This window comes from Notolepis coatsorum, assembly GCF_963971535.1.
Source record: "Notolepis coatsorum genome assembly, chromosome: 1".
In the NCBI taxonomy this organism is placed as follows: Eukaryota; Metazoa; Chordata; class Actinopteri; order Aulopiformes; family Paralepididae; genus Notolepis; species Notolepis coatsorum.
In genome coordinates this window covers 300,855,381-300,882,100 of record NC_140165.1, presented here as the reverse complement: position 1 = coordinate 300,882,100, position 26,720 = coordinate 300,855,381, and the positions used below count along the sequence as shown (strand labels likewise).

Below are 26,720 nucleotides of genomic sequence, written 5' to 3'. Positions count from 1 at the left end.
TTGACTAGCCTGTGTTTTTGCACTTTCCCTTTACCGGGATAATAGACTAGAAAAGCAGGGCTTCCTTTGTCGTGCCCTACAAAGAGTCCTTTTTCACATCTGGACTCAAGCTTTCCTCTGTCCTGCTGGTAAGTGAAGTATATTCTCTTCATTTATACCTATATCTAAGTTCAGTGATCGTATAGTCTTTTACCCTTCTCCTCTGCATTGTTTGGTATTTCAGATGTTCGGTTCAATTAAGGAAAGAAGCTGACGAGGTGGTCCAATCAAACAAACTGCGGTGTGTTTATTACTATTTCCTTAATAAACCACAGCTTATGAATCAAAACAAGTAAAAGCTCTTTACTTCAATCTAATTGTCTCTTTGATGTGGCAGTTTTGTCCATGATCTGATCAGCTAGGGCCGATCAGAGCCTTCTTTTTGGGTGGTGGTATGGTTGTCTCTCGGGTTTCCCATGACAACACGAGTCCTCTCTTAGTGGTGGTCGCCAAGGCAACCTTGCTTTCGGATCTTCAGTGGTTTGGGAGCGCTTGGTTTCGTCTACCCTCGGGGGCAGGCTCTCCTGCTGCGAGGCGATAGTCTATCATCGTCTGGGTCCATAGCTCTGTGCGTCTCCGGCTCGGCTCTCGAGGTCTCCAGGCCGGTCTCTCAGTCCATCTCCAGGTCCGTGTCTCAGTCTCTCTCCAGGATCCTTCTCTCCGCCTGTGTGTGTCTCGCACTCCAGGATCCTTCTCTCCGCCTGTGTGTGTCTCGCTCTCCAGGATCCCCTCTGTCTCCTCGCCTGCCCTTTTTAATGAGATAGAAAAAGACCTCTCCCCTGCCTGTCTAGTGACGTCACTCCCATAATCGGGCTTCCCCATTGGCCAAATTCCTTCTAGTAGGAACTTGTCTGTTAGTGACACGTCCTCCTGTTCTGCTGACACAATGTTTGCACAGTCTAATTTGGGGAGACTTCCAAATAGTCTGATGTCATCTCTCTGACCTCTGGACCTTGTCTTGAGCAGCTGCCGTGTCGTAACCTGAAATTGCTTACTAGTGTCAAATAAGACCTTTGATCTCAACTGTTATTTTCAGTTGGTCTTCCTGTTCTTCAAAGATAATTATCTCCTTCCTCCGTCTGTTATTACCAAATAGGTTCGCCCGGTGGGGGAAATGAGTCATTCTTGAGTAAGCTTTTGTTCCTCTTTTAGCTAGAGTACATACCTCCTTCCTGCCCTATCTTAATATAGTCCCGAGGGGTCAGTTTATGACCTTAATGACCTTTGTCACCTGGTCGGGGGAGTCACTGTCTCAACCTCTTACAACCAACATGGTGTTTCCTGCTCCTTCTTGCAAATCAGCATTTTGTACATTTTTTGTTGTTTTATTTAGATAAATTCACGACAATCCACCCTTAGTGGGTTTCATAACCCACTATATAGCACCAATGTTCTAAATTAAACATGTTAAAACCATAATTATCATTTTTGCTAATATTTTCTAAAATTTCAAAAAAATCCAAAATTTACACAAATCGAACTACCAAACCCATTTCCATCTGTATAGTTACAAAATTCATCATTTCACCTACCTTTTCCTCCTTGCACAGTTATACACATTATCAGTTATTAATACTCCATCCAGTCTAGGTCCGTTTCTTTATACAAAAAGAACATCGTACCATTCTCAGCTTATTTCAATTATGACTATACATTATCCGTGTAATTAGCTTCAATGTGTCTGTTTTGTGTAATTGACTCTGCAAGAAAAGATTAATACATCATACCAATAAAAGATTAACACTCTAAACATCGAGGGAGATTCAAACAAGCAAACAAAAATCATCTCTTCTCCTTGAAAAGACCACTGAGGCCTCAATTATTCTTCACTTTCCTCCCTGTCATTTATCCCTATTCCAACCTCCTGAGGTCTTTACTGCTAACTCGTTTTGACAGTTTTTTTCTTCTTGTTGTGCTAATCACAGCCTCTTCTTTGTTGTATGCAGTTTTTGGTACTGCTCCGATTTTCCACAGAAGGAAACGATTTTCCCTCTGTCCTTTTTGCATTTTGGATTGTTATTTACAAACACACAATGGATTGGAAGGTCTCATTTTCACAGATACATCTCTACTGTTCTGCATTTTGACAATACATTTTTCTCCAAATTAATTATCTATATATTTCACAGCTTCTTAAGTTAGCATTCAATCAAATCACCTTTGTCTCATTTCTTTTTGTGCTGTACTGTTTTACTAGATCAAATATCTCAAGTTCAACACAACTACTACTTCCACCCTTGAAAGTGGAATAACCATTATTTCACTATCAATACCTTATTTCCAGACAGTCTCCTCGGTCCGGACAGTCAGCTCTAGACGAGGCCAATCACCAACAGAACCTATGTGCATGGCAACAAACCACAGTCCCTTTAAACACACATCCCACATACTCCGCCAGCCTTCAACAAGCCGGTGCAGAGTCTCCCATAAGTCAATCATCAAATCCACATGTCTGCACCCTACATGAACACTATTTGGCCAATGGCGACCAAATACCTACAGAGCTTACCTATAGACAGAGAAACACGCTTCCCCAACACTTACCATATCCCAAAACGTGACACAACCCCCCAGATTCTACATCTGGACTCTTAATGAGCGGAAAACAAACCATGAACCAGCTCCCGTCCATTCTCAGTTTCCAGCTCATTATCTCAGACTTTCCTACCAGTCTCGCTGTGTCACCACCACCTGCTATCCCTGACCGGCGAGAGATCCCTCCCAGCCAGCCAGTTCCTAAACAAAACAGTGTCCAAACAAAAACAAAGACATTTTCAAATTAACAAAAAATCGTGAGTGCCTCCATGCTACACACCCATCCAACAGAATCAAACTATCATCTAGAGGCATAAATACCCCCGCAAAAACTAAGACAGCAAAATTTAAAATCCAAAAAGAAATAAAATAAGTAATGAAATAATTTTTTATTTTTTTTTTTTTCCTTGACCACCCTTGGATCAAGTATGTAATCACTACTATAAATAGTCCTTTGTTCTTAACTCTGTCTAATATTAAATACCTAATATTAACTGTTTAATCTAGACCCAAGTCCACATGACCACAAAAGTCATTGAGGCTACCATTTTTCTCTCTCTCTCCAATCTGTGCAGCCGGGCCAGGCTGCACAGGTGGGAGATACCAAAAATCGTCCACCATACCATTCTCCCTCACGTTTTCCTCACTGCCACAGCAAGAGTTGATCAGACACACTGTAGCAACAAGGAAAACCCATGATTGGTCTATTAATTAACTGTTAGTACGATTGGCTCATGCATCTGTCAGTCATTTCATCTCTCCCTGTTAGTCGCACATCCATTTTAGTCGCTTCCACTCATAACCTAATGTACCAACGCTTCTATATATATTTTATTCTATTTTTATTCCAATCAATCAGTCCTTTTTCCCATTTTAACTTATTAATAACTCTATTTTCCCGAGCACTATTAGCTTCGCTTGTGCATTCCTGCTTCGTTCTTAATCCACCTATGACCTATGCAGACACAACCTATTTACACTCCTTCTGAGAATGACCCAACATTCTGCAAGTCCAGCAAGTCTATTTTCTGATGAACTCATGCTGTCCGTTGAACTCTCGCCGTCTATTGGACCCTTGCTGAGCCCGCCACCCTTTGTCACATGACCGAGCGAGATGGCCGATCTCCCCACAATGCCAGCACACAGTCGACGCCGGCCATCCAGGCGGTCCCAGTTTACCACGACCCCAGCAGTCTCTCGGCTGGCATCCCACAGCTCTCGCCAGGTCCACCCCTCCCCTGTCCTCTGGTCGCATGTCCTGTTGCCTGGAGGAGAGAGGGGCATACCTGTCCTTTTCTGCTGCCTCTCCTCGGGCCCTTTCTTGTTGGGAGGGGCCTGGAAACTCACCCCTCCTGCGGTTCTGTTCACCCTGTCGCGGCCCAGTTCCCTGTCCGGGCAACGGAGCACAGGGCACTCTTTGATCACGGCGGCCTAGGTCAGACGCCCGAAGCATGACATCACGAACTGTACCACTCAACAGTACATTCTTTTCAGCCAGTTCTTGCTCCAGTCCCCGCATCTCGTGTGCGGCTTGACCAAACGCCCGCTCTGTCTTCCTCAAGTCTCGATGAACCTTTTCATGTCGTTCAAACGCTTCTACAAACGCTCTCTGTCTTTCTGGAGAGAGGCACGTCATCCTCTCCTCTTCCTCCACCCTGGCCCTCGCTGGCTGACCCCTCATCACCGGCCCACGCCTCTCATCCCGGCTTTGGTCTCGAGGGACGACTGGACATGGGAAACGGGTGGGCTGTAGAAACTGTTCGTGTATATTTCCATACCTGCTGTCGGTCTCAGTTCCAGCCATCCGGCCAGAGTGGACTCCGTGGGACTGCTGTAACAACGCCGCTCTTCTCAGTCTCTTTCTCTGTCCCTTGGTTAAACTGCAGTCGCCTGCAATGGACACTCCAGCACGGATCGGTTCTGGTTGGAGTAATACCGTTGTCACTGGTTCTCTCTCCTGTATTGGAACCAAAGTCAACATTTCAAGTCCTTCTATCGCACTGGTCACATGAGAGAAGTCCATCCTATTCCAATCAATCAGATTATCATCACTGGTAAAGTCTATCTGGGAAATGTCTGCAGAGGCCCTCGGCTTTCTCCCACCAATGGCCTGACTACTGAGGGCCATTTCTATATATTTTTTCTTTTCTTTTTAATACTACAGGTTATTGAATCAGACTGTTTGTTTACTCTCGTTTTTGTTATTCTATTGTTATTGCATCTAACGCTTCAGTTGTTCCTATCAATGTTCCACTAAGGTGAACTTCCTATGTTACAGTCATTCACTCCACCTTCCAAACACTCCTGCAATAACCGTTTGAAAAAACAAGTTTCTCCGTCTCTAAAACTATTTCTACTTACTTGAGTTAAAACACTCACACTGTCAAATTTTTACTGTGCAGACAAGGATTGATAACTGGCTTATCATTCATACTTATACCAAGGCTTCTATAGCCGTTTCCCCAGTTGGTTATCGAAATCGTTAGAGCTCCAACTGTCCGGCCGAGCACCTGTGCAGAAAGAAAGCAAAAACATCCAACTTAACATCAGTGGCATTTCCCTGTTATTTCCACTATTCGTTATGCATTGGAAATGTCGGGCAACACTATACTAATTTCTTTAGAGAGATTTGGTGTAATCTGCTTGAATATAACGATACAGCTTATCTTGTGTTTGTCCGTCCCTCCAACAGGAACACTGGAGGTTTCCAATCCTCTGTGTGTTCTTTTCACCTGATTCTCTGGGAAACACAATCATTACCCTCCTATCAATTGTCTAATAATCTTTGTAAACCTGGTTAGCCATCTGTTCCAATTTTTTTTTGCTTTGATGAATCCGTTCATCCTGATCCTATTTCATACTTTAAATGACCGTTTAGCGTATTGACTAAGTGTAATATTACCTTTCGCTTCACACTCTTCATACAACATCAATTTCATTCCTCTACACACACATACTCACATTCTTACACACTTCCACTACCCCCTCACAACACTAAAAAAATACCTTAGTGTTGTCACTGCTTCCAACTACCAATCAGGGAAAACAATAAATCTTTAGCAATTTAGATCACTAAAACCCTGACCGTCATATAGCCCAGATGACCATGTTATTAAACTCATGGACACCCGCACCATACCACCGCAATATCCCCCCAGTTCCTTGAATACACAAAGAACCTTCAACTCGCAGCCCAAAGCGTTTTCCCTTCAGTTTTTCGAACCCGAACGGAAACACCCCAAGCTCCTTTTCTCAAAGAATACCACAACTCATCCTACCATCACCTGCACCTAGACAGGCCAGCGCCCATCCGGTACCTACCTCACATACACAATAACAACGCAGCTCAAATAAACATCCACACCAATAACACACAACCTGCCGCAAAGCTAAACCCGCTTCCAAGGACCCCAACACGGGTCCAACACCAACCCAGCAATGGCCTGCAGCATACCCCACAATCCATACTCAGGCAAGCCATTGAGGGGGGGCACACGTGGAGAAAGGAAGGGATGGAGAATCACAGGGAGAAATACGAGGAGAGACAGAGGGGGGCGGAGGGAAGAGAAAAGGGAGGGAGGGATACAGGGATACAGGGACTGAGGGGGGGAGAAAGAGACGGAGGAAGGGGGGGGGGCTCTCAATTCAACATCAACTATAACAAAAACCGTCTATACTTAATTAGCATACTTCACCGTATCGCCTGGTCCAGTTAACCCACAGGACTTCAAACACTATCTCCATCATCTGCTGCCAACTTTAACTTAAATCAAACCTTAACTTTAATCAGACTAAAAGAGTCTGCATGGAGTTAACTTATTTATCCTCATGTAATCCTAATTTAGAAAGCAAACACTACATTAATATAACCAATACTCCAAGCCCCACCATAAAGGCAATCTATCTCGAACAAAACCTCTTTTGCGAACCTGTCATTTCAACAAAGTCAAGCTGGGAGAGAGGGATGGAGAGGAGAAGGGCGGGGAGGGAGGGAGGAAGGCAGGGAGGGAGGGAGGGATGAAGGGAGGCAGGGAAGGAGGGAGGGAGGGAGGGAGGGAGAGAGGCAGGGAGGGAGGAAGGGAGGAAGGCAGGGAGGAAGGGAGGGAGGGAGGCAGGGAGGGGAGAGTGTGAAAGAGGGAGGAAGAGACAGAGGAGAAAAGGGGGGGGGGTTCACGCAAGTCCCGCACAGCACACACGTCTCACTCCAACTAGTCTCGTCCAACATCGCCCCCTATAGCCCTTCACTGTCCACTGCCCTATCAAAAGCCCATAGTCCATCCCCCTTGCGCCGACCGACCGCGGCGCGCATGCGCAGACTGACATACACTGTCTACATGTCCCAACCCCCAGATACCTCATCAGCCACCTAATATTGGAATAATACCACCAGAAAAGCCACAAAACAAACCCACACATCTAACACATTTCTATCCCACTAGTGCCATTATACTGGGCCCACAACAAATATAGATCGATAACTAAACAAGTATATACATTCGTCATCAACAACTGGAAAAACCAATAAAAAGAATTACAAATTCCCAAAGATGGTCGCTACCTAAAACCTATAATAACCACAAAATGTCCGCTACTGCACCCCGTTCACCTGTGAAGGAGAGGTGTAACTAACAAAGAGGCAACACTGCCCTCCGCTGGAACGTTCGTTCATCACCCCCATTGCACTACAGTATTCACAACGTCCTGCAGGAGGCGCCCACACCCTCCCCCGCAAGTGCGTCATCACGCAGCACACGCTTGACGTCAAACAATAAAACCACAATCCCCAGAACCCCCTACACCGGAAGTCCCTGTCCGCGCCTCTCCAAGGTCTCGTGCCAGCCACCAAGAGTAGCAACACGCGATATCCCCCGAGAGTTCAATCTTGCTGCATCTGTTAGCACAGGTAGCTTAGCATTTTAGCACCGTTAGCTCAGTACTGCTAGCTCCATTAGCTTAGCTTAGCATCCAACATAACTTCTCCTAAACGGCCCATTATCCTGTTGATCCGAGCGGCACAACACATCGCGACGTTTACACAACCCCTGTCATACCCCGCAACATAACTTCAATTCTATTTAGCCTCCGTACACAGAACATATATCATTATCTTTATCCTAGTCCGCTCGCCCGTTTGGCCCCGCCTGGCCGAAATACACAGTATTTGAAATCCAACGCTCCCCAAGCCTAGACGCTCCCAGTGACATCATCAGCTCCAAAAACTCAGTTTATTTTGATCGCTTCTACATTAAATTTAGACCTTAACACCACCGATTTGAAAAATGTCAACGAACTTCACACATCATTCTGGTTCCATCACTCTTGCTGTTGTGAAGGGCCAGATTAAACCGAATATATATATTTATTTATATATATATATTTAATTGTATTTGTATATTCTCTAATATTCCCTGATATCCCTTGTATATTCCTTGTACAATATGCATTGAATATCCATTCTAGCCTACTGAACATCCCATAATAGTCTCCATTCTACTATTGGTCGAGACCTTGGTGCCAGGCTGCCATACCCCTCAGACCCAGTTCAAACGTACCGCTCGACATGTACGAACAAGTCCTAGTTCCGCGTAGGAATTTGGCTACCGCACCACCAATGGGACTATTTGTTCATAGTGCGTATATATACTGCGCTACTAAAGTAGGACTTTCTTTTCAGTCCAGTTTCTTACCCTCCAATAGAGTCACAGACGTAAAGCCTCCCCGCGATGCCACGTGTGGGAGTAAGGCCAAGTTCGGCCTACCATCGGTATTGAGACATCGTGTATATTAATATTTGAATAGTCATATTTGGCACTATATCGTCGAGTTGGACGTAGTCTATTAAGCTAATAATAGTCTGTTAATATATAGTGCTTCGTGCGGTGAGAATACTACCGTAGTCAGTACCCCATCGTTTCGGGCAGAGAACTGGCTGCTTACCCAGGGTGGTTGACCCTATGTGAAGCTGCACCCGAGGAGCCCCAGAGCCGACGAGCGAGTGGACCTGTATACCGGATTATTCTACCGACGACAGCCCGCCTTCCCAGGCACGGATTATGCTTTGGATACTTTGATTATTCTATGGATAAAGACCCCCGACACTACCGTGTGTTGGAACCCCCCCCCCTGGAGAGGACGCAAGGTGAGGAGACGCTCTGCAAGACGAGGTCTCTCCACATCTCTCCCCCGTGGACCGGAGAGAGCCGGCCCACAAAGAGTCCACCTGCTTTCATCTGTGGTCCAAGGATCGCCGGCGCATTGAACGGCACTACAGTGGGTTCTCCTGGGATACCCTTGGCCGGACGAGGCAGCTGGATTCTACCCCCCCCCCCCTCCTACTCCTGTCGGCTTACAAGCGACCGGATTAACCCCCTCTAGTGTATCCAGCCTATAATCATTAAAGTATCATTGCTGTTATTCCTTAACTATTCCAGGTTGTATATTTACCACCTGCGCCTTCAGAGATTGGACATTATCTATTGATATACCGACGAATACTCCTTGCCATAAAAGTGCATACTATTTCAATTCATAAATGTAATTAAGTGATTAAGTGTTTATTCTACACACCATCGCTGTGTAGGAAATAAAGACCTGTTTCTAATTCGTACATTTGTGTTGGATCCGTTTCATCTACGTGAGAGTGTTCATGATAATATATTTATGCCGTGTACTGGGTGGCCGAATATTAAGTACAAAGGTAGTGGTAGTAAGTATCATATCTAGTAATACAGTCAGGGAATTGTACCCCTCAGTTACACTTGCCATTCATTCAATTCACTCGATAACGCAACACAGCGTCCACACGCTAGTCCTGTCGTCCTCGGCTAACGCCGGCAGCTAAATAAATGCCCCTTCCCACGGACAGTGTTACGGTTTCTCCGCAGCCGTTTTGGTCACCCGTGTTCCATAATAATACAAAAAATACATTGGCATTCACTCATAGCTTCTAACTCACATTCATCCCAACATATATACTCAGCAAAACAATGTCCCATTCATAAGCATACTATTCATTTGGCCACATCCATTCTAAGCGCATTTCCTACCTCGCCCATTTCACACAATTCTCTCCTATGCTCTAATCACAAGCGCAGGTCCTTCCTTCAAAGTGCTTCATATATCTACCGAGTTCTAGAAAATTCGACTTGCTATACCCCGAGAAACCCACTCCATTCATGTATAGTAGCTCGTGGAGAGTTTTAGTAGCGCCTCTTGTCGGCTTGAATCGGAGTTTTATATGGCCAAATCGTGTGTTCAACCATAATTTCCATATTTCCTACCTGTAGAGCCACCTGTCGGCTTGAATCGGAGTTTTATGTGGTCTATCGTTACCACAATTTCCATATTTTCTACTTCCCTCATTCCTCCACGAGTTTGATGTTCTTCAGATCTGGACCATAGCCAATCTGAGCCTAAATGACGTCGGATTTGTCTCGGCAATTCGCTTATGGAACGTCTTCCAAAGTCCATTGCTCAGTCGTACCGATTCTAAGTGGGCCCCTATCCCGTTAAGCAACCTGGCCCGAATCCCTAACCCTCGGCTGTGCGCAATCTGAACTAAATAAGACATCTATATCCTCTCCTCACTGGTAGTCACCATACTGTTCGATGAAGGGCTTGTAATCCACAATGGTACTCTTGTTCCTCCGAACAGCGCTTCATTAAACCCGTTCACCAACCAAAAACGTCACTTATCCCCAGACCTTCAATTGTTTCCCTGAACAATTCCTTATTTATAGCTCCACAGTGGCTCATAAACACTTCCCCTTTCGCCTCCTCACTACTGTACCGTTCACTCGGATCGCGCCCCTTTTCTTCATTACAATATCATCGATTCTACCCAGACTAGTCTTACCACACCTGGCATTGTACCAATCATAGGCATTCCAACCGAACATCCTCTACCCTAACCTTTCTAAGTGCAGCGCTGGTGTGCGGCTGAGACCAGAGCCAGGTTGTGAACCCTGGTCCCCGGTGCTCGTCCGACACCAACATTATCCTGGTCCATTACAGTTCCTTTTTTACCTATAGCAACACCCCGATTTGAGACAGCTCGACTTCTACCAATTTTAAACGCATCTTTATTACTTACCTTCAAACTCGCTGTCCCCGACTGAAGAGGTGAAGAGTTATTCGGTCGCAGAGGCGTCGACGAGGGCGAGAATCTCTCGGTCCATTTTCCAGAAGTAGCTTTTCGTCGTCTCCAACCGGCTTTGGTCGAATGCAGCACGGGTCTCGGCACCAAATTGAAGTATATTCTCTTCATTTATACCTATATCTAAGTTCAGTGATCGTATAGTCTTTTACCCTTCTCCTCTGCATTGTTTGGTATTTCAGATGTTCGGTTCAATTAAGGAAAGAAGCTGACGAGGTGGTCCAATCAAACAAACTGCGGTGTGTTTATTACTATTTCCTTAATAAACCACAGCTTATGAATCAAAACAAGTAAAAGCTCTTTACTTCAATCTAATTGTCTCTTTGATGTGGCAGTTTTGTCCATGATCTGATCAGCTAGGGCCGATCAGAGCCTTCTTCTTGGGTGGTGGTATGGTTGTCTCTCGGGTTTCCCATGACAACACGAGTCCTCTCTTAGTGGTGGTCGCCAAGGCAACCTTGCTTTCGGATCTTCAGTGGTTTGGGAGCGCTTGGTTTCGTCTACCCTCGGGGGCAGGCTCTCCTGCTGCGAGGCGATAGTCTATCATTGTCTGGGTCCATAGCTCTGTGCGTCTCCGGCTCGGCTCTCGAGGTCTCCAGGCCGGTCTCACAGTCCATCTCCAGGTCCGTGTCTCAGTCTCTCTCCAGGATCCTTCTCTCCGCCTGTGTGTGTCTCGCTCTCCAGGATCCTTCTCTCCGCCTGTGTGTGTCTCGCTCTCCAGGATCCCCTCTGTCTCCTCGCCTGCCCTTTTTAATGAGATAGAAAAAGACCTCTCCCCTGCCTGTCTAGTGACGTCACTCCCATAATCGGGCTTCCCCATTGGCCAAATTCCTTCTAGTAGGAACTTGTCTGTTAGTGACACGTCCTCCTGTTCTGCTGACACAATGTTTGCACAGTCTAATTTGGGGAGACTTCCAAATAGTCTGATGTCATCTCTCTGACCTCTGGACCTTGTCTTGAGCAGCTGCCGTGTCGTAACCTGAAATTGCTTACTAGTGTCAAATAAGACCTTTGATCTCAACTGTTATTTTCAGTTGGTCTTCCTGTTCTTCAAAGATAATTATCTCCTTCCTCCGTCTGTTATTACCAAATAGGTTCGCCCGGTGGGGGAAATGAGTCATTCTTGAGTAAGCTTTTGTTCCTCTTTTAGCTAGAGTACATACCTCCTTCCTGCCCTATCTTAATATAGTCCCGAGGGGTCAGTTTATGACCTTAATGACCTTTGTCACCTGGTCGGGGGAGTCACTGTCTCAACCTCTTACAACCAACATGGTGTTTCCTGCTCCTTCTTGCAAATCAGCATTTTGTCTTATCATTTTGTACATTTTTAGTTGTTTTATTTAGATAAATTCACGACATAAGCATAACACACTGATCCAAATGTGTGCATTCTAGCTAGATTACACTTCTTTCCTGTCAGTGCTGTATACAGGGTGGTGCCTGTGTGCTTATTAAAACATCTGTTTCTGGTGTAAGCATCTTCTTGTACCACATAATGCCATAGACTCTTAGGTAAGTTACCATCTATTAGCTTACACCTAGCCATTTCGAAAAGAGTACGTCCTTCCCTCTCTGCCACCCCGTTCTGGTGCGGGGAGTAAGGACATGACATCTCGTGTCTTATCTTGTTCCTTCTCAACAGTGATTGGAACTCTCTATTTGTGAACTCGGTTCCGTTGTCGGACCTCAAGCATCTTATGTTGCCATAAGGGGCTACATCTGCAAGGAATTTCTCTGTGGCCTGGAGTGTGTCACTCTTTGCTTTGAGAAAGTAAACAAACACTGCCCCTGTACACACATCTGTAAAAGACTGTACATATCTAAAGCCACCTATGGACTCGTTGCTTACTGGACCGGCTAGATCTGTGTTAACTAGCTCAAGTGGTACCTTTACTTTTTCTGTGGGACTTCTGTTTCTCGATTGAGTGAACTTCCCCTTTATGCACACTTCACATTCTTTGTCAGGTCTATGCTTTTCACCTTTAATGTGCATGCCTTCTGTCACTGCTTGCAGTTTCAGTAAATCCTCGTAATTACAATGACCCATGATATCATGCCATGTCTGAATATCGTGACTGACAGTCACATTACACATATCATTATTATTACACTTATCGTCATCATTACACTCTGTTTGTAGATAATACATTCTCTTGTACACCTCTATGTTAAATCGTGTACCGTTAGGCTCTACAAGAACATCTTTACCTTCATTGAAGAACACTTTGGCACCGTTCGCAGTAGCAGATTTTACAGAGAATAGTTCTTGTGGGAACGAGGGTATGTAGAGAGCGTTCTTTAACGTCACTGTACACCGGCACCCCTCACTGTCTATGAGGCATACCTGTGCGTCTCCTCTCCCCTGCGCCAACCCGAATGTGCGCTTCCCGTCTGCCAGCTCTATGCTGTAATTTACCTAGTATGGTTTTGTCAATATTCCAATGTACAGTTTTGCTTGTTTGTACAGTGTTTCCCCCCCCCAACCCCCTCCAATGTACAGTAAATTACCTAGTATGGTTGTCAATATTCCAATGTACAATTTTGCTTGTACAGTTGTACAGTGTTTCCCCCCCCAACCCCTCCTACCCAACCCCCCCCCCCCCACCCAACCTCCTCCAATGTACAGTTTTTATGTCAAATGTATATATATCACAAACAGTACTGTATTTGCAAATCTGGTATGTCATAAATGTATAGATGTAGCAGTACTGTCTATCTGTATGTCATGTAGCCTATGTCATATATGTCCTGATGAATTGAAAATGGGGGACCCTGATGTAAACAAGACAAAAGTCTTTCTCTGGTCTGCATCCCCTTAACAATTGTGTGTATTGAGCTGTACTGTACCCATTCTGCAATCTGTTAATAAAGTTTTCAATCCGTCGGGGGTCTGGTCTTCTCTCTCTGTGCCGCCCGGGCCATGTAGTGCTCTCTCAACACTTTTAGGCTTTCTCGGCCGTTGTCCTTCGTGTCGCGGAATATCAGCCCCAAGCTCGTGTCGTCTAGCAGTGGTGCTAACTCGCAGTATGCGTCAGCATTTTGCTCGATATCCTGGGCTTGCGCTTCCGCCGTTAGTTCTCCCGTGGGGGCCGTCAAGATCGTTGTCTTCAGTCCCACTCCGTGCATACAGCACAACATGCGCTCTTCCCAGAGCTCATAGTCCTCTGCCCTTCCATTGAACAAGGGCCATTCGCTCCTTCCTTTGGTCGCCATCCTCTTTTGATGGTAGGCGTAGCTTTAGCTCCCGTTAGCCTAGCTTTAGCCACGCGGTGCTCCCAGTGCTAAACTAGCCTATACTTCAGCTAAACTTGCTACCCTTATTATTTCGCCCCTGCGTGATCTGGGCCCATAACCTGTTGACAGAGTCAGCTGTGGAGCGACAATAATATGTTCATGACAACAAGGTTTCTCTTTAGCGTGGTTTATTTCACATTGCACCCAACAGTACACATGAGACCTTCTCTTGTGAGAGCGACGGAGGAAGAGAGTGAAGGGGGAGGTAACAACTCCTTTTATACTTCTCACCTGGCGTCAGCTACAATAGCTACGCCTATAGCGCCCTCTTGTGGAAACAGTTAGACAGTTACATGCAATCATACATAACATCTAACTTCAACACTAACGTTACGTTTAGAATGGAATGAATACATCAAGTATGCATCGGCAAAGATCGTTAGCTCAAACCTAATCCGTCCCGTTTTATCAACTTCCTGTCTTTTAGAAATATGTTTTTATAGTGAAAATCATTACCAAAACGTCCGGAAAAACCTCACAGGAGCATTATAGACTGTCATACAACTGTACAAATGCTATAAGGTGGCAAGAAATGCACTATAAACAATACTTTGCGGCGTCGTTTCTTGCGCTAGCTTCTGTTAGCCAGCATTAGCCTTAATTAGAGTGAGCAAGTAAACTAACAGTAAACGTTTTTACATGAAATACAACCCAAAAACCCTGCTGACAAACGTTTGCTTATTAAATACATTCTATAATATAATAATACAAACGTTTCATTACCTCTCTGTGATGACAAAGTTGTTTAAATAACAGGAGAAAAGTTGCTAAAAACCATATATTTGGATGGGACCGGAAGAACCATTTTCAACCCGGAAGTCCTAACGGAAATGCCTACTTCACGTTGTGCAAGTGGAGAATACAGTACGCTCAATACACACAATTGTTAAAACACTTTGAATGCCCATCACGAGATATCTCGGGTTATCAGCCCGCCCCCTGAATGCCCATCACGAGAATTCTCGTTTTATTTTTTTTTATTAGCGATCTGAATTCATAATATTTCATCAACCGAGTCTACCGTTGGTAAACCTGCCCCGCCAGGCGCTCAGATGTGAAAAAAGCGCCCCCTATAGTCTCCCAGATGGTAATGCACCCTTTTGGATTGAACTCAATGAAAATGGATGAGAAAAAAAAACTCCGGAATCCAGATTTTACTTCTCACGCATGTAACCGGAGCCGATCAGATTCATTCTGGACCCTCAGCACAGCGTGTAATATGTGTTTTACAGTATACGCGTTGGATCAATAAAAGGATCGGTTTTTGGAATGGCGATCAGGAATTGGAATAATCCATTTGGATACCATCTGATCTCAGGTAAGGAATCTATTTTACCAGTCTTAGGATAATCAGACCTGTTTTCACGGAGATATAAGCTTTTCCCCTATATGTAATATGGCTGTTTGACTGTAAGAGCGATCAGGAACTAAGAGAATCGATTTTCAGCTTGTGGCACCAGCGTGCATACGTACACATATACTATTGATAATCTAGCGTTTATTTGAAAACTATTCATAAATAGGCCGAAAAATGACAACGTTCTAGAATATTACAGTACAGGGCGATTATCATGGAATCTTTTTTTCCCCCTTGAAAACGAGGGCTTTTCAAAATGCTATAAAACGGAAATGAACCGATAAAAAAACAATCCGCTTCGACAATGTTGACTGGAAATGAGTCATTGATAAGCGACGGGCAGATTAGACACATAGCCATAATTTAAAACATAGATTAGGCGATATTAATGCTAAAATTGAAGTGGATGGTGGGCATTCAAGCACTAAATGTGCGCCCCCTGCTGGGCACTGAAAGTGTTAAGGGTTTGATTGATTGAAAACTTTATTAACAGATTGCAGAATGGGTACAGTACAGTACAGCTCAATACATACAATTGTTAAGGGGATGCAGACCAGAGAAAGACTTTCGTCTTGTTTACATCAGGGTCCCCCATTTTCAATTCATCATAACATATATGACATACATGACATACAGACAGTACTGCTACATCTATACATTTATGACATACCAGATTTGCAAATACAGTACTGTTTGTGATACGAAAAGAGTCCAGAAAAGAGAGTATATACATTTGACGTAGAAACTGTACATTGGAGGAGGTTGGGTAGGTGGGGGGGGGGGGGGGGGGGGCTGTACATTGGAGGTGGTTGGGGTTGGGTAGGAGGGGTGGGTGGGGGACACTGTACAACTGAACAAGCAACACTGTACATTGGAATATTGACAAGTCCATACTTGGTCATTTACTGTACATTGGGGGGGGGGGGGGGGGTATGCAGACCAGAGAAAGACGTGTGTCTTGTTTACATCAGGGTCCCCGGCCCCATTTTCAATTCATAGTAGTAGAAGGCATCACTGTAGTACAACTTGTAGTAGTAAAACTAGTCAAACTTGTCCAGAGTTTAATTTGATTTGATTTGATTTATATGTCTGCATTAAACTCTGGACAAGCCCCCCCCCCCCCCCCCCCCACTGTCACATTTCATCCTTGTTGTACTTGTGATTTGACAAGGCAGCTCTCTGCCCCTCCTCTCCCGATTCTCTGGTTTTCTTGAAGCAGGCCACCACCCACCCCAGGGGCCACAGGGCACTCCCTCTCTCTCCACCACTCCCACTTTACTCTGCTCACACACACACACGCACACACACAATTATATACACAAAGACAGAGACAGAGAGAAAGAGAGAGTCACAGGCGAGAGAGAGAGTCACAGGCGAGCCGAACAGCAACTCGCTTCGGGGGAGGAAAGAGGAAATAACCCAGTCTTGTAAGTAACGCGCTTGTTGCTGGGAGCGCCAGCGGATCTGTCTTCTTTATTAGCCTCTGGAAGAAGTTAGAAACGGCTACAGAAGACGCGCGTCTATTGGAGATCAGCTCCGAAGAAGAAATAAGGAGTGGTTCGAGATAGTGTGCAGTCGAGGGGGGGGCGGGAGAGACCATCCCTGTCTTACCACACTTCACATCTGGGACTGCCACTGCCCCCACGGAAAGTCACACATACCCGTCAACAGGCGGCCGTGGAGAGGACCGTGAAAAGCAGTGAATAGGAGCGGCGCGCCGCCAAACAGTCAACCGGAGAGAGGACGTGTAACTAAGGCCCGGCGGGGGGGAACCAGAACATAACGATCGAGCGTTTAAAAAAAAAAAAAAAAAAAAAAAGCAACAACAAAACAATAAGGAAAGAAGGAGGGAGCGCAGAGATGTTGTCGGCCCTTCTTCCTGTGCTGCAGGGACACCCGGGCCTCTCGGTCCTGGCGTGTTCTCTGCTGTTCCGCGTGGCCCACCGGCTGCTCCAGAACCTGCCGGTGCCCAAGGTGGTGCAGCAGGACGACTTCCGCGCCTGGAAGTGGAGGAACCTCTCGGTGTCCCTGATTCACTCTGTGCTCACCGGGACGTTGGCCGTGACCTGGTGAGTCTCTCCCTCTCTCTCTCTCTCTCCCCCACCCACACACACACTGGGACACATTGTCCTCCATTCACACAGTGTGGGCACCCACATCCACATGATGTGTTGTTTGTTTGTTGTGCAGCAGTAACAATCTGCAGTGTGGGCACCCACATGATGTGTTGTTTGTTTGTTTGTTGTGCAGCAGCAGTAACAATCTGTGGCAGCAGCCAGGAGAAGTGATTTATTGATTGAAAACTTTATTAACAGATTGCAGAATGGGTACAATACAGTACGGCTCAATACACACAATTGTTAAGAGGATGCAGACCAGAGAAAGACTTTCGTCTTGTTTACATCAGGGTCCCCCATTTTCAATTCATCATGACATATTATGACATACACGACATACAGATAGACAGTACTACTGCTACATCTAGACATTTATGACGTACCAGATTTACAAATACAGTACTGTTTGAGCGTGTTGAGACAGAGAGATGGGGGCTGGGGGAGCAGTGGTATTTTCACGTGGGTAGAAGAGACACACAGTCTCCTATTCAGCACCGACGTGGAGGCTCTTTCCGATCTGTACGCGTGATCTGTTGTATGATCGATATGTTGATAGAACAAGTATTTGAACTCGGTGACCCAAATCTGCGTGAGTCAGCAGCAGACAAGAGGACTTTCGATATATAGCTATAGCTACTCACCGTGTAATAATAATGGGAACAAATATAACGGGATATTGCGAACGCATTCGTGAGATTCCCTTCTTTGCGTGAATGTTTAATTGGGGGGGGGGGGGGAACCACGCAAAACGCGTGATGGGTAACTAACTTTGACTCATACTCGCCAGCAGACTGTATAAACTGGAAAGACCTGTTGCTAGAGAGCTGCTGCTGTGAACGTGTTGTGAGATTTGTACAAGGCGGGGCCAAAGCGACTGATTGATTGAAAACTTTATTAACAGATTGCAGAATGGGTATAGTACAGTACAGCTCAATACACACAATTGTTAATAAGGGGATGCAGACCAGAGAAAGACTTTCGTCTTGTTTACATCAGGGTCCCCCACAGACGGATATCGTTTAGATATGCATATGGTTTAATAATAACAGATCAACACGTCAGCTTTTATGTGGGATGTTATACATTCCTCTCTCATGGCATGAGTTCATATACAAATCGTAATGATGTTGAGGCAGCTGAAGTTAGTTCTCCCAAAAAGCTATAGCGGTGTAGCTCAGGCTCACGTGACATTTACCCAAATAAAGTCCACTCTTTCTAGTGGTGTTGAGGTAGTCTGTGTGCTATCTGCTATCTAATGTAAAACAACGTTATTCATTAACATATTTATTAACTTTATTTATCGGTCACACTGACAGCAAACTCGCATTCTCACGTGTACTTTTCTTTACAGGGCAATGGACGGTCCAAAGTAGAGTATAACAATTTAACGTAAATCAATCTTTCTAAGGGGTAATACTGTTTTTATTTAGTTTTTTTTCCAATGAAACTGAAACAGTGTTGCACATTAGAGTGAGCCTACTGGCAGCACAAGTGTGACTTGACAAGAATTAGCAGCCAACTGTCTGACCATAGAGAGACTATTGGGGCACATGGGCTGACATATTGGTAAGGGAGTTTAGAATCCCTAATGTCTGATACTAATGGCTCTACTAAGAGTCATGCTTTTCTCACCAGGAGTGAGCCTGTGTGTGTCTGTGAATTTTAAGTCATGCTTTTCTCACCAGGAGTGAGCCTGTGTGTGTCTGTGCATTTTAAGTCATGCTTTTCTCACCAGGAGTGAGCCTGTGTGTGTCTGTGAATTTTAAGTCATGCTTTTCTCACCAGGAGTGAGCCTGTGTGTGTCTGTGAATTTTAAGTCATGCTTTTCTCACCAGGAGTGAGCCTGTGTGTGTCTGTGAATTTTAGTCATGCTTTTCTCACCAGGAGTGAGCCTGTGTGTGTCTGTGAATTTTAAGTCATGCTTTTCTCACCAGGAGTGAGCCTGTGTGTGTCTGTGAATTTTAGTCATGCTTTTCTCACCAGGAGTGAGCCTGTGTGTGTCTGTGACTGAGAGGAATGCGGACCCACCTTTACATAACCATGTGTCCCTCTCTCCAGTGTGCTGGTTTGGCCAGAGTTGCTGCAAGACATCCACTCTAGCTACACCCCTCTGTGCTACCTGCTCATCTGTGTCTCAACAGGTCAGTTGCTGCTTTTTTATTTATTTGTATTCTATTTAAATGTTTTACTTCTCCATTGTACTATAATTCTATGACCTGTATCATGTCTCCTAGTTCAAGTTTCAAGTTCAAGTTTCTTTAATAGTTGTCATACAGAAGTACAGAATACTTTCATACAAAATGCTTCTTACTGTTACGCTCCAGAGACTGTGCTAGACAAGATAGTATCAAATAACATAGTATAGCATGTAATTTAGAAGAAGACTAGCCCCTTTCGTGACTGTGATGCACGCCAACAAGGTTTGGCCGAGTGAATCCACAGTCCCTTGCTCCCCCATAGGAAACCACCCTATTTTAACTCTGAAGAACTGGTCTGACGCGAAAAACGTTCGTTATACAAGACTATTGCAGAGAAATTTCAAAGGTACTCACAGTTGCACAAGGGTCTTGGACAGAGAAACGCAATGGTTTGAAAGCTCGGCGTTGCTAATAAACATTTTAAATCATTTTTATAAACTTCACTTGGCCAAACCTTGTTGGCGTGCATCACAGTCACGAAAGGGGCTAGTCTCCTACTACCTGTACCTCCCCTCCCCATGCTGTTATATAATGCCTTAATTTCCCCAAGGGGATCAATACAGGAATACCTTATCTTACAAGAAATAATTGTACAGTTGAAAGCTGCATTGTAGTAAACTCTTTAAGTTAGGTTTTTATATCCAAAGTAGGTTGGATATAAACGTATAATAAGTTATAGTTGATCAAAAGACACTGTGGTAAAATCATTAACCTTGTTGAGTGGATTCTGAGCACAAACGGCTCAGACTGTTCGTCTGGGAAAAGGTAGCCTTTATTCCAAGTTTTCACGCACAAACAGAGGAACATCTGTTGGACTGAAGAATATAGGCCGTTTAACCAAACACCTCCTGCCCGGCGGGAACAATACCGATCTGCCCGTCTCACCCGATCCACTATATGAGAATGGGTGGCACCTCCACTATGGGCACCAAACCTAATCCTCTACCGACACTGGCTGATGCTGCCCGGGCTAGCCACCTCTCTGTGTAACCATGAAGATGGACGTCTGCGTAGCGCTGCCATAATAACCACAAATAACCGTGGGCTCCACTGTGGCAAACTGCTGTGGATTTTTTTTTTTTTTTTTTTTTTTTTGTGCACAAAGGGGTCCTTTGTGTTTACTTGAGAATACCCATAGATTGGTGTAGCCTACATGGACCATAATTGCAAACCATGTGTTGATTGGCATCTTTTAAAAAGAATAACAAAAAAATAAACATTTAATTGTATTCTCATCAACTGTTGAGATGACTTCCGTAAATTGAGTCTCTATGCACACAGTCTGTTAAGTGGCGGTTTTTGAAAATGCTAGGTGGGGATATATATTGTAATGTGCCGTGTACATTACAGACCTGTTTCACTGTATTTGAAGAGCAAACACAGGGACAAGTTTAAAATACAAGACATACAAGGAACAACACTTGATTTAAAATCTTTAGCATAGCAATGCTGCGTTAGTAGTTAATACTGGTGTTTTTCAGGAAGGTGCACAAAAGAGGATCAGAAACTTGGATTGTGTTTATACTATAACCGTTTCCCTACATCTGAGCTGACACATCAAGAGTGTGAAGCAGCCTCTCCCTGAACGTCAGCAAAACAAAAGAGATGATTGTGGACTTCAGGAGGTCGGGGGTCAAGGACTACAGCCCCCTCAGCATCGACGGGGCACCGGTTGAGAGAGTGAACAGTTTCAAGTACCTCGGAGCCCACATATCCGAGGACTTGACATGGACCACACACATTGACAGTGTTGTGAAGAAGGCATGACAACGCCTCTACTTCCTCAGGCGCCTAAGGAAGTTCCAAGTCAGTCAGAAGATCCTTAGGAACTTCTACTCATGTACAATAGAGAGCATCCTGACTGGCAACATCACCTCCTGGTTTGGGAATAGCACTGCACAAGACCGTAGCAGACTACAAAGAGTGACACGTTCAGCCGAACGCACAATTGGAGGGGGGTTTCCCACCCTCCAGAACATTTACAACAAGCGGTGCAGGGGGAAGGCTAAGAGAATCATCAAGGACTCCAGCCACCCGAACAACTGCCTCTTTGAACTGCTGCGGTCAGGCAAGGGATACCGGAGTCTTAAGGCGAGCACAGAAAGACTCAGAAGAAGCTTCTATCCCCAGGCCATCAGGCTGCTAAACGAACAATAAACACTATGCAACAACCATCAAATGCACACAACACACACACCCACACGCACACACTCACTTAAACAAACAACACACTGCAGCACCCACTCTCCACACTTTAGATCACACAAACACACTTTATATTTATTGATAAAGGATTTGCACTACAACTCGTACACCTACTGTAAATTGTACCTAAATTGCACCTCATCCCATTTCTGCCTTGCACTATATAGTATTGTATATTAGTACACTGCATAGTATATTGTATATTATATGGTAACTCAGTTACGTCTATTCTGCATCGAACATTGTACATATGTCTATACTGAACACTGTGACCTCATTTTTTACTTCTAATTTACATGCTATACTATTGTTACAAAGGATCAGATTAAACCGAATATATATATTTATTGATTGATATATATTGCATAGTATTTGTATATCGTTTGATATCCCTTGTATATTCCTTGTACATATACACGGAATATCCCTTTAGCCCAGACCATAATATTTCATTCTCCTATTGGACAGCGGTCCACAGGCGCCAGAGCCATGCCTCCGGAGTCAGGTTCAAAGTCACCGTCAAGACATGTCTGTGCATGCCCGGCCTTGCCCAGGGCTACGAGACAGAAATGAGGCTGGCACTAGATTGTTCGCCGTGCATATAAATATGGCGCAGGTGAATACAGAAGCACTTAGTCAGAAGTCAAGAGTTACCCAATAAGTTGAAGCCTCACCCACGATACTCCGTGCGGTGAAGTATGGCCTGTTTGGCCCCAAAATAGAGCATTGAGACCGCGTGCGAATTAATAACTGAATTGTCAGAGTTTGGCGCTATACCGTCGAGTGCGACATATTTCTATTAAGTCAGTAATAGTCTATTTGTGTATAGTGTATCGTGCGGCTAAAGTTCTACAGTGACCAGCATCACCAACGCTTCCTCGTACCAGCTAGAGTGCTTATCCAGGCTGGGCTGCTTTCATGGCGCTTTCACCCGAGGAGACCTAGACGAGAACCGTGTGGACATGTACACTGGATTAATCTACCCGACGACTACATAGCCCTTTGCGGCTGGATTATATTTGTTTTGGTCCTGTGATTTATGGAGCGGAGAATCGCCGACGCCTACACATGTTGGATTTACCCTGTGAGGAGCCAAGTCGAGTCCGCGCCTCAGAGAGCCTGAGGCCGGCTAGCTTTCTTCACTGTGGAGCTACAGTCTACGGAGAACAGCTGTATTCGTCTGTGGATCAAGAGGCTATTGCACCGTCTCCTGTACTTGGAGTCTCCTTAGTCATCGTTGACCAGACTCTCTACTACCGACAGATCCTCTACCCCTGCTGGCTTACAACCGGGGGGACCCTTCCAGTATCTCCCGCTATATATTACTAGTGTACCATAGATATAATTCCCTAAGATTCAGGTTGTATAATTACCTCCTGCGTAACCAGAGAATGGACATTCATTATTGATTTGCCTACGCACATTCCTTTGCCTTATAAGCGCATCCAAAGTATAATAAGAGAAGTATATTATGTACCTTTTGCTGCAATAAATACTTAATTATCACTTTGTGTAGAACCGATTCATTGTGGGAAGTGTTCATTATATTTATATATCATGTACTGTATGGCCAGTAATTAAAGTACATAAAGCGGTAGTGGTTTAATGATACCATACTTATCAATACAGTCAGGGAATTGTACCCCTCAGTTACAACTATGTTATTTTATTTCATACTTATCTTGTCTTGCACAGTCTCTGGAGCGTAACAGTAAGAAGCATTTTGTATAAATGTATTCTGTACTTCTGTATGACAACTATTAAAGAAACTTGAAACTTGAACTTGAAACTTGAGTTACAGTATCTATCTTTATAGAGTGGGAAGCAGAGTTACATTATCTTTATAGAGTGGGAAGCAGAGTTACATTATCTATCTTTATAGACTATAGTGTGAAGCAGAGTTACAGTATCTATCTTTATAGAGTATGAAGCAGAGTTACAGTATCTATCTAGAGTGTGAAGCAGAGTTACAGTATCTATCTTTATAGAGTGTGAAGCAGAGTTACAGTATCTATCTAGTGTGAAGCAGAGTTACAGTATCTATCTAGAGTGTGAAGCAGAGTTACAGTATATCTAGAGTGTGAAGCAGAGTTACAGTATCTATCTAGAGTGTGAAGCAGAGTTACAGTATCTATCTAGAGTGTGAAGCAGAGTTACATTATATCTAGAGTGTGAAGCAGAGTTACAGTATCTATCTAGAGTGAAGCAGAGTTACAGTATCTATCTAGAGTAACGATGCATCAATTCATCGAAATGCATCCATCATAATGTGACGATTCAACTGCATCGATTTGAATGTTAGAATCGATTATAATTGAAATTAATTGAATATATATATTTATTTTAATGTTTTTTGTGTGTGTATTGTTTTTATTGACCTATAGTCCATTCATGCTGAGTGAATCACTTCCCCCAGCCACATTTGTGTATTCAGCATTTTTTGGGGAATTAACTGATAGAAAATTAATCGAAAATGTATCGAATCGAATCGTGGTCAAATGAAGAGATTTCATGATGCATTGAATCGTTGCCTGAATAATCGTACTGTTGTGAGGTCACATCGTTACACCCCTAATCTAGAGTGTGAAGCAGAGTTACAGTATCTATCTAGAGTGTGAAGCAGAGTTACAGTATCTATCTAGAGTGTGAAGCAGAGTTACAGTATCTATCTAGAGTGTGAAGCAGAGTTACAGTATCTATCTATTCTAGAGTGTGAAGCAGTTACAGTATCTATCTAGAGTGTGAAGCAGAGTTACAGTATCTATCTTTCTACTAACAGGATACTTTGTGCAAGATGCCGGAGACATCATCTTAACGGGTCATGCAGGAGGATCATGGGAATTCTTAATTCATCATGCTCTGGTAAGTTACATTTACATTTACCTACAGTTACCTTGCCTGTGACCCAAGTTTTCTTTGCTGTAATACCTTGTTGTGCTCTGGTTTGAATAATGTCGATAGTATTTCACCCAGGTATATTACCGTTGCATTCAATTCGTTTTAACCAAGGGAGACTTCGCTGTCGGGGGAACCTACTTTTCTGTGCTACACAGGCAGTCTGTTTTACAATTTGTGTGAAGCGTGTGTTATGTATGACACTGACTAATGGAGGACTTGCACAGAATGTTTGTGAAGATTTCTTTTCTTCCAGTATGGCTGCCTGTAACCACTTTCAAAAGAAAACGCCTAATTTATGTGCAAAATAAACACTGGACAAGTTTGTTTATAAGATCCAGTAATAAGACACAAAATTATTATGTTTTTGTAAGTTGATATATTTCTCATAGATCAACACGTAGCAGCTGTTGTTTTGCACATGGCAACCATTGTCTCTTCTATTGCTGTGTACAAAACAATGGTTGCTATGTTACAGGCAGCCATGCTGGGAGAAATAGAACTGCATAGAGAGAGGCAAGGCCTCTATTGCAAGAAAACATGACAGACAATTTGTATCACCAGAAATAGAGCTGAATGCAGTGCATGGTGCTACTGAGCAGGGGAACATTGTGTGCCGTGCACCTCATAAGGTCACCCCATAAGGTCAATGGGTGGTCGCTTGTGTTGTGTATCTTGTGGCCCATGACAAATATAAAATGCCCCTTTTTGTGTATAGATTTACGGAAGCATAACTTTGAGTGATTATTTATGATAAGATTCATAGACAATAATATGGCTGAACCAAGTTGGACCAAAGCTCTGTAATAAATGTTTATAACTAGACTGGCAGACTCCTTGTATTTCTGATTCACGTCTAACTTCCTCAATACAACCCCCCGCCCGCCCGTCCGTCTGTCTCCTTCTCAGGTCATCGGGAGCTTCCTGTATTCCATTTACACACATCACTATGTAGCCGGTGCGGTCGTGGCCCTCTTCGTCGAGGTCAACAGCATCACCTTGCACCTGAGGCTGATGCTTAAGCTGGCGGGGGCTCAGAACACGCCCTTCTACAACATCAACAAATACCTCAACCTCTTCACTTACATCTGCTTCCGCCTGATCGCCCAGTTCTATCTGACCTGTTGGATTGTGCACAATTACCCCCAGCTGGATCACGGAGCCTACTTCCTCGTCACCATGGTCCTGATGAACATTATGATCCTGATCTACTTCTATCGTCTGCTGCGCGCCGACTTCTTCCCCCGCAGCAGGCCTCACCTGGCGCAGAACGGCACTCACAATAACAACTCCAGAAAGTTTCTCACCGACTGATTGTCGCGGAACATGTACGGGACTGACACAGAGAGACATTGCAGCTGTGCTGGGGGGGGGGGGGGGGGGGCTGGGCTGTTGCTTAAAGGTATAATCCGTAATATCGTCTAACAGGGACCTTTTTAGGCAAAAGAGCCCCTGCTGTGGTACTGCGCTTTGTTTACCTTCTGTGTCCTGACGTGTGGGTTGGAGTTTGGTAACTTATTATACTGTGAATTTCTCCAGACCTCTCTTGGTAGAGCCTGAGGTGTGGCCCCCGGTTGCAACTCCTCCCCTGCACCAACTGAAATCCAACCCACACGTCGGACAGAAACAAAATAAAGCGCAGTACCATGCTCTCGTCTTTTGCCTAGAGGTCGCTGTTTGTCTACCTCTTAAGACATGTCCATTGTTGCTTTGTGTCGCATCTTGTCCAAAGAAGAAACGTTGGGCTCTCGACTATTTTGTGGTGGAACGCGGTGCGGTCAGGAGGGGGGGGGGGGGGGGGGTCTGAAGTGACCCTGCTCTGTATGATGCCGTTGTGGCTGAGGAGGTAACGGGACGTGGCTTCACTTATTCTCACCAAACGCCATGCTAGGAGATCCATTCGTTGACGCGGTCTGGGAGTGGGA

General features: G+C 44.5%; 1 protein-coding gene across 1 annotated transcript; it reads left to right on the top strand.

The window, feature by feature from the left end:
- The first annotated feature begins 16,703 nt into the window (after positions 1-16,703).
- On the top strand, positions 16,704-26,178 carry tlcd1 (TLC domain containing 1). The gene is made up of 4 exons (XM_084322905.1): positions 16,704-17,449; positions 19,556-19,638; positions 24,680-24,762; positions 25,705-26,178. The coding sequence occupies exons 1-4, from the start codon at positions 17,241-17,243 to the stop codon at positions 26,107-26,109; spliced, it is 780 nt and encodes a 259-aa protein (XP_084179031.1). The 5' UTR covers positions 16,704-17,240; the 3' UTR covers positions 26,110-26,178.
- The last annotated feature ends 542 nt before the right edge of the window (positions 26,179-26,720 follow it).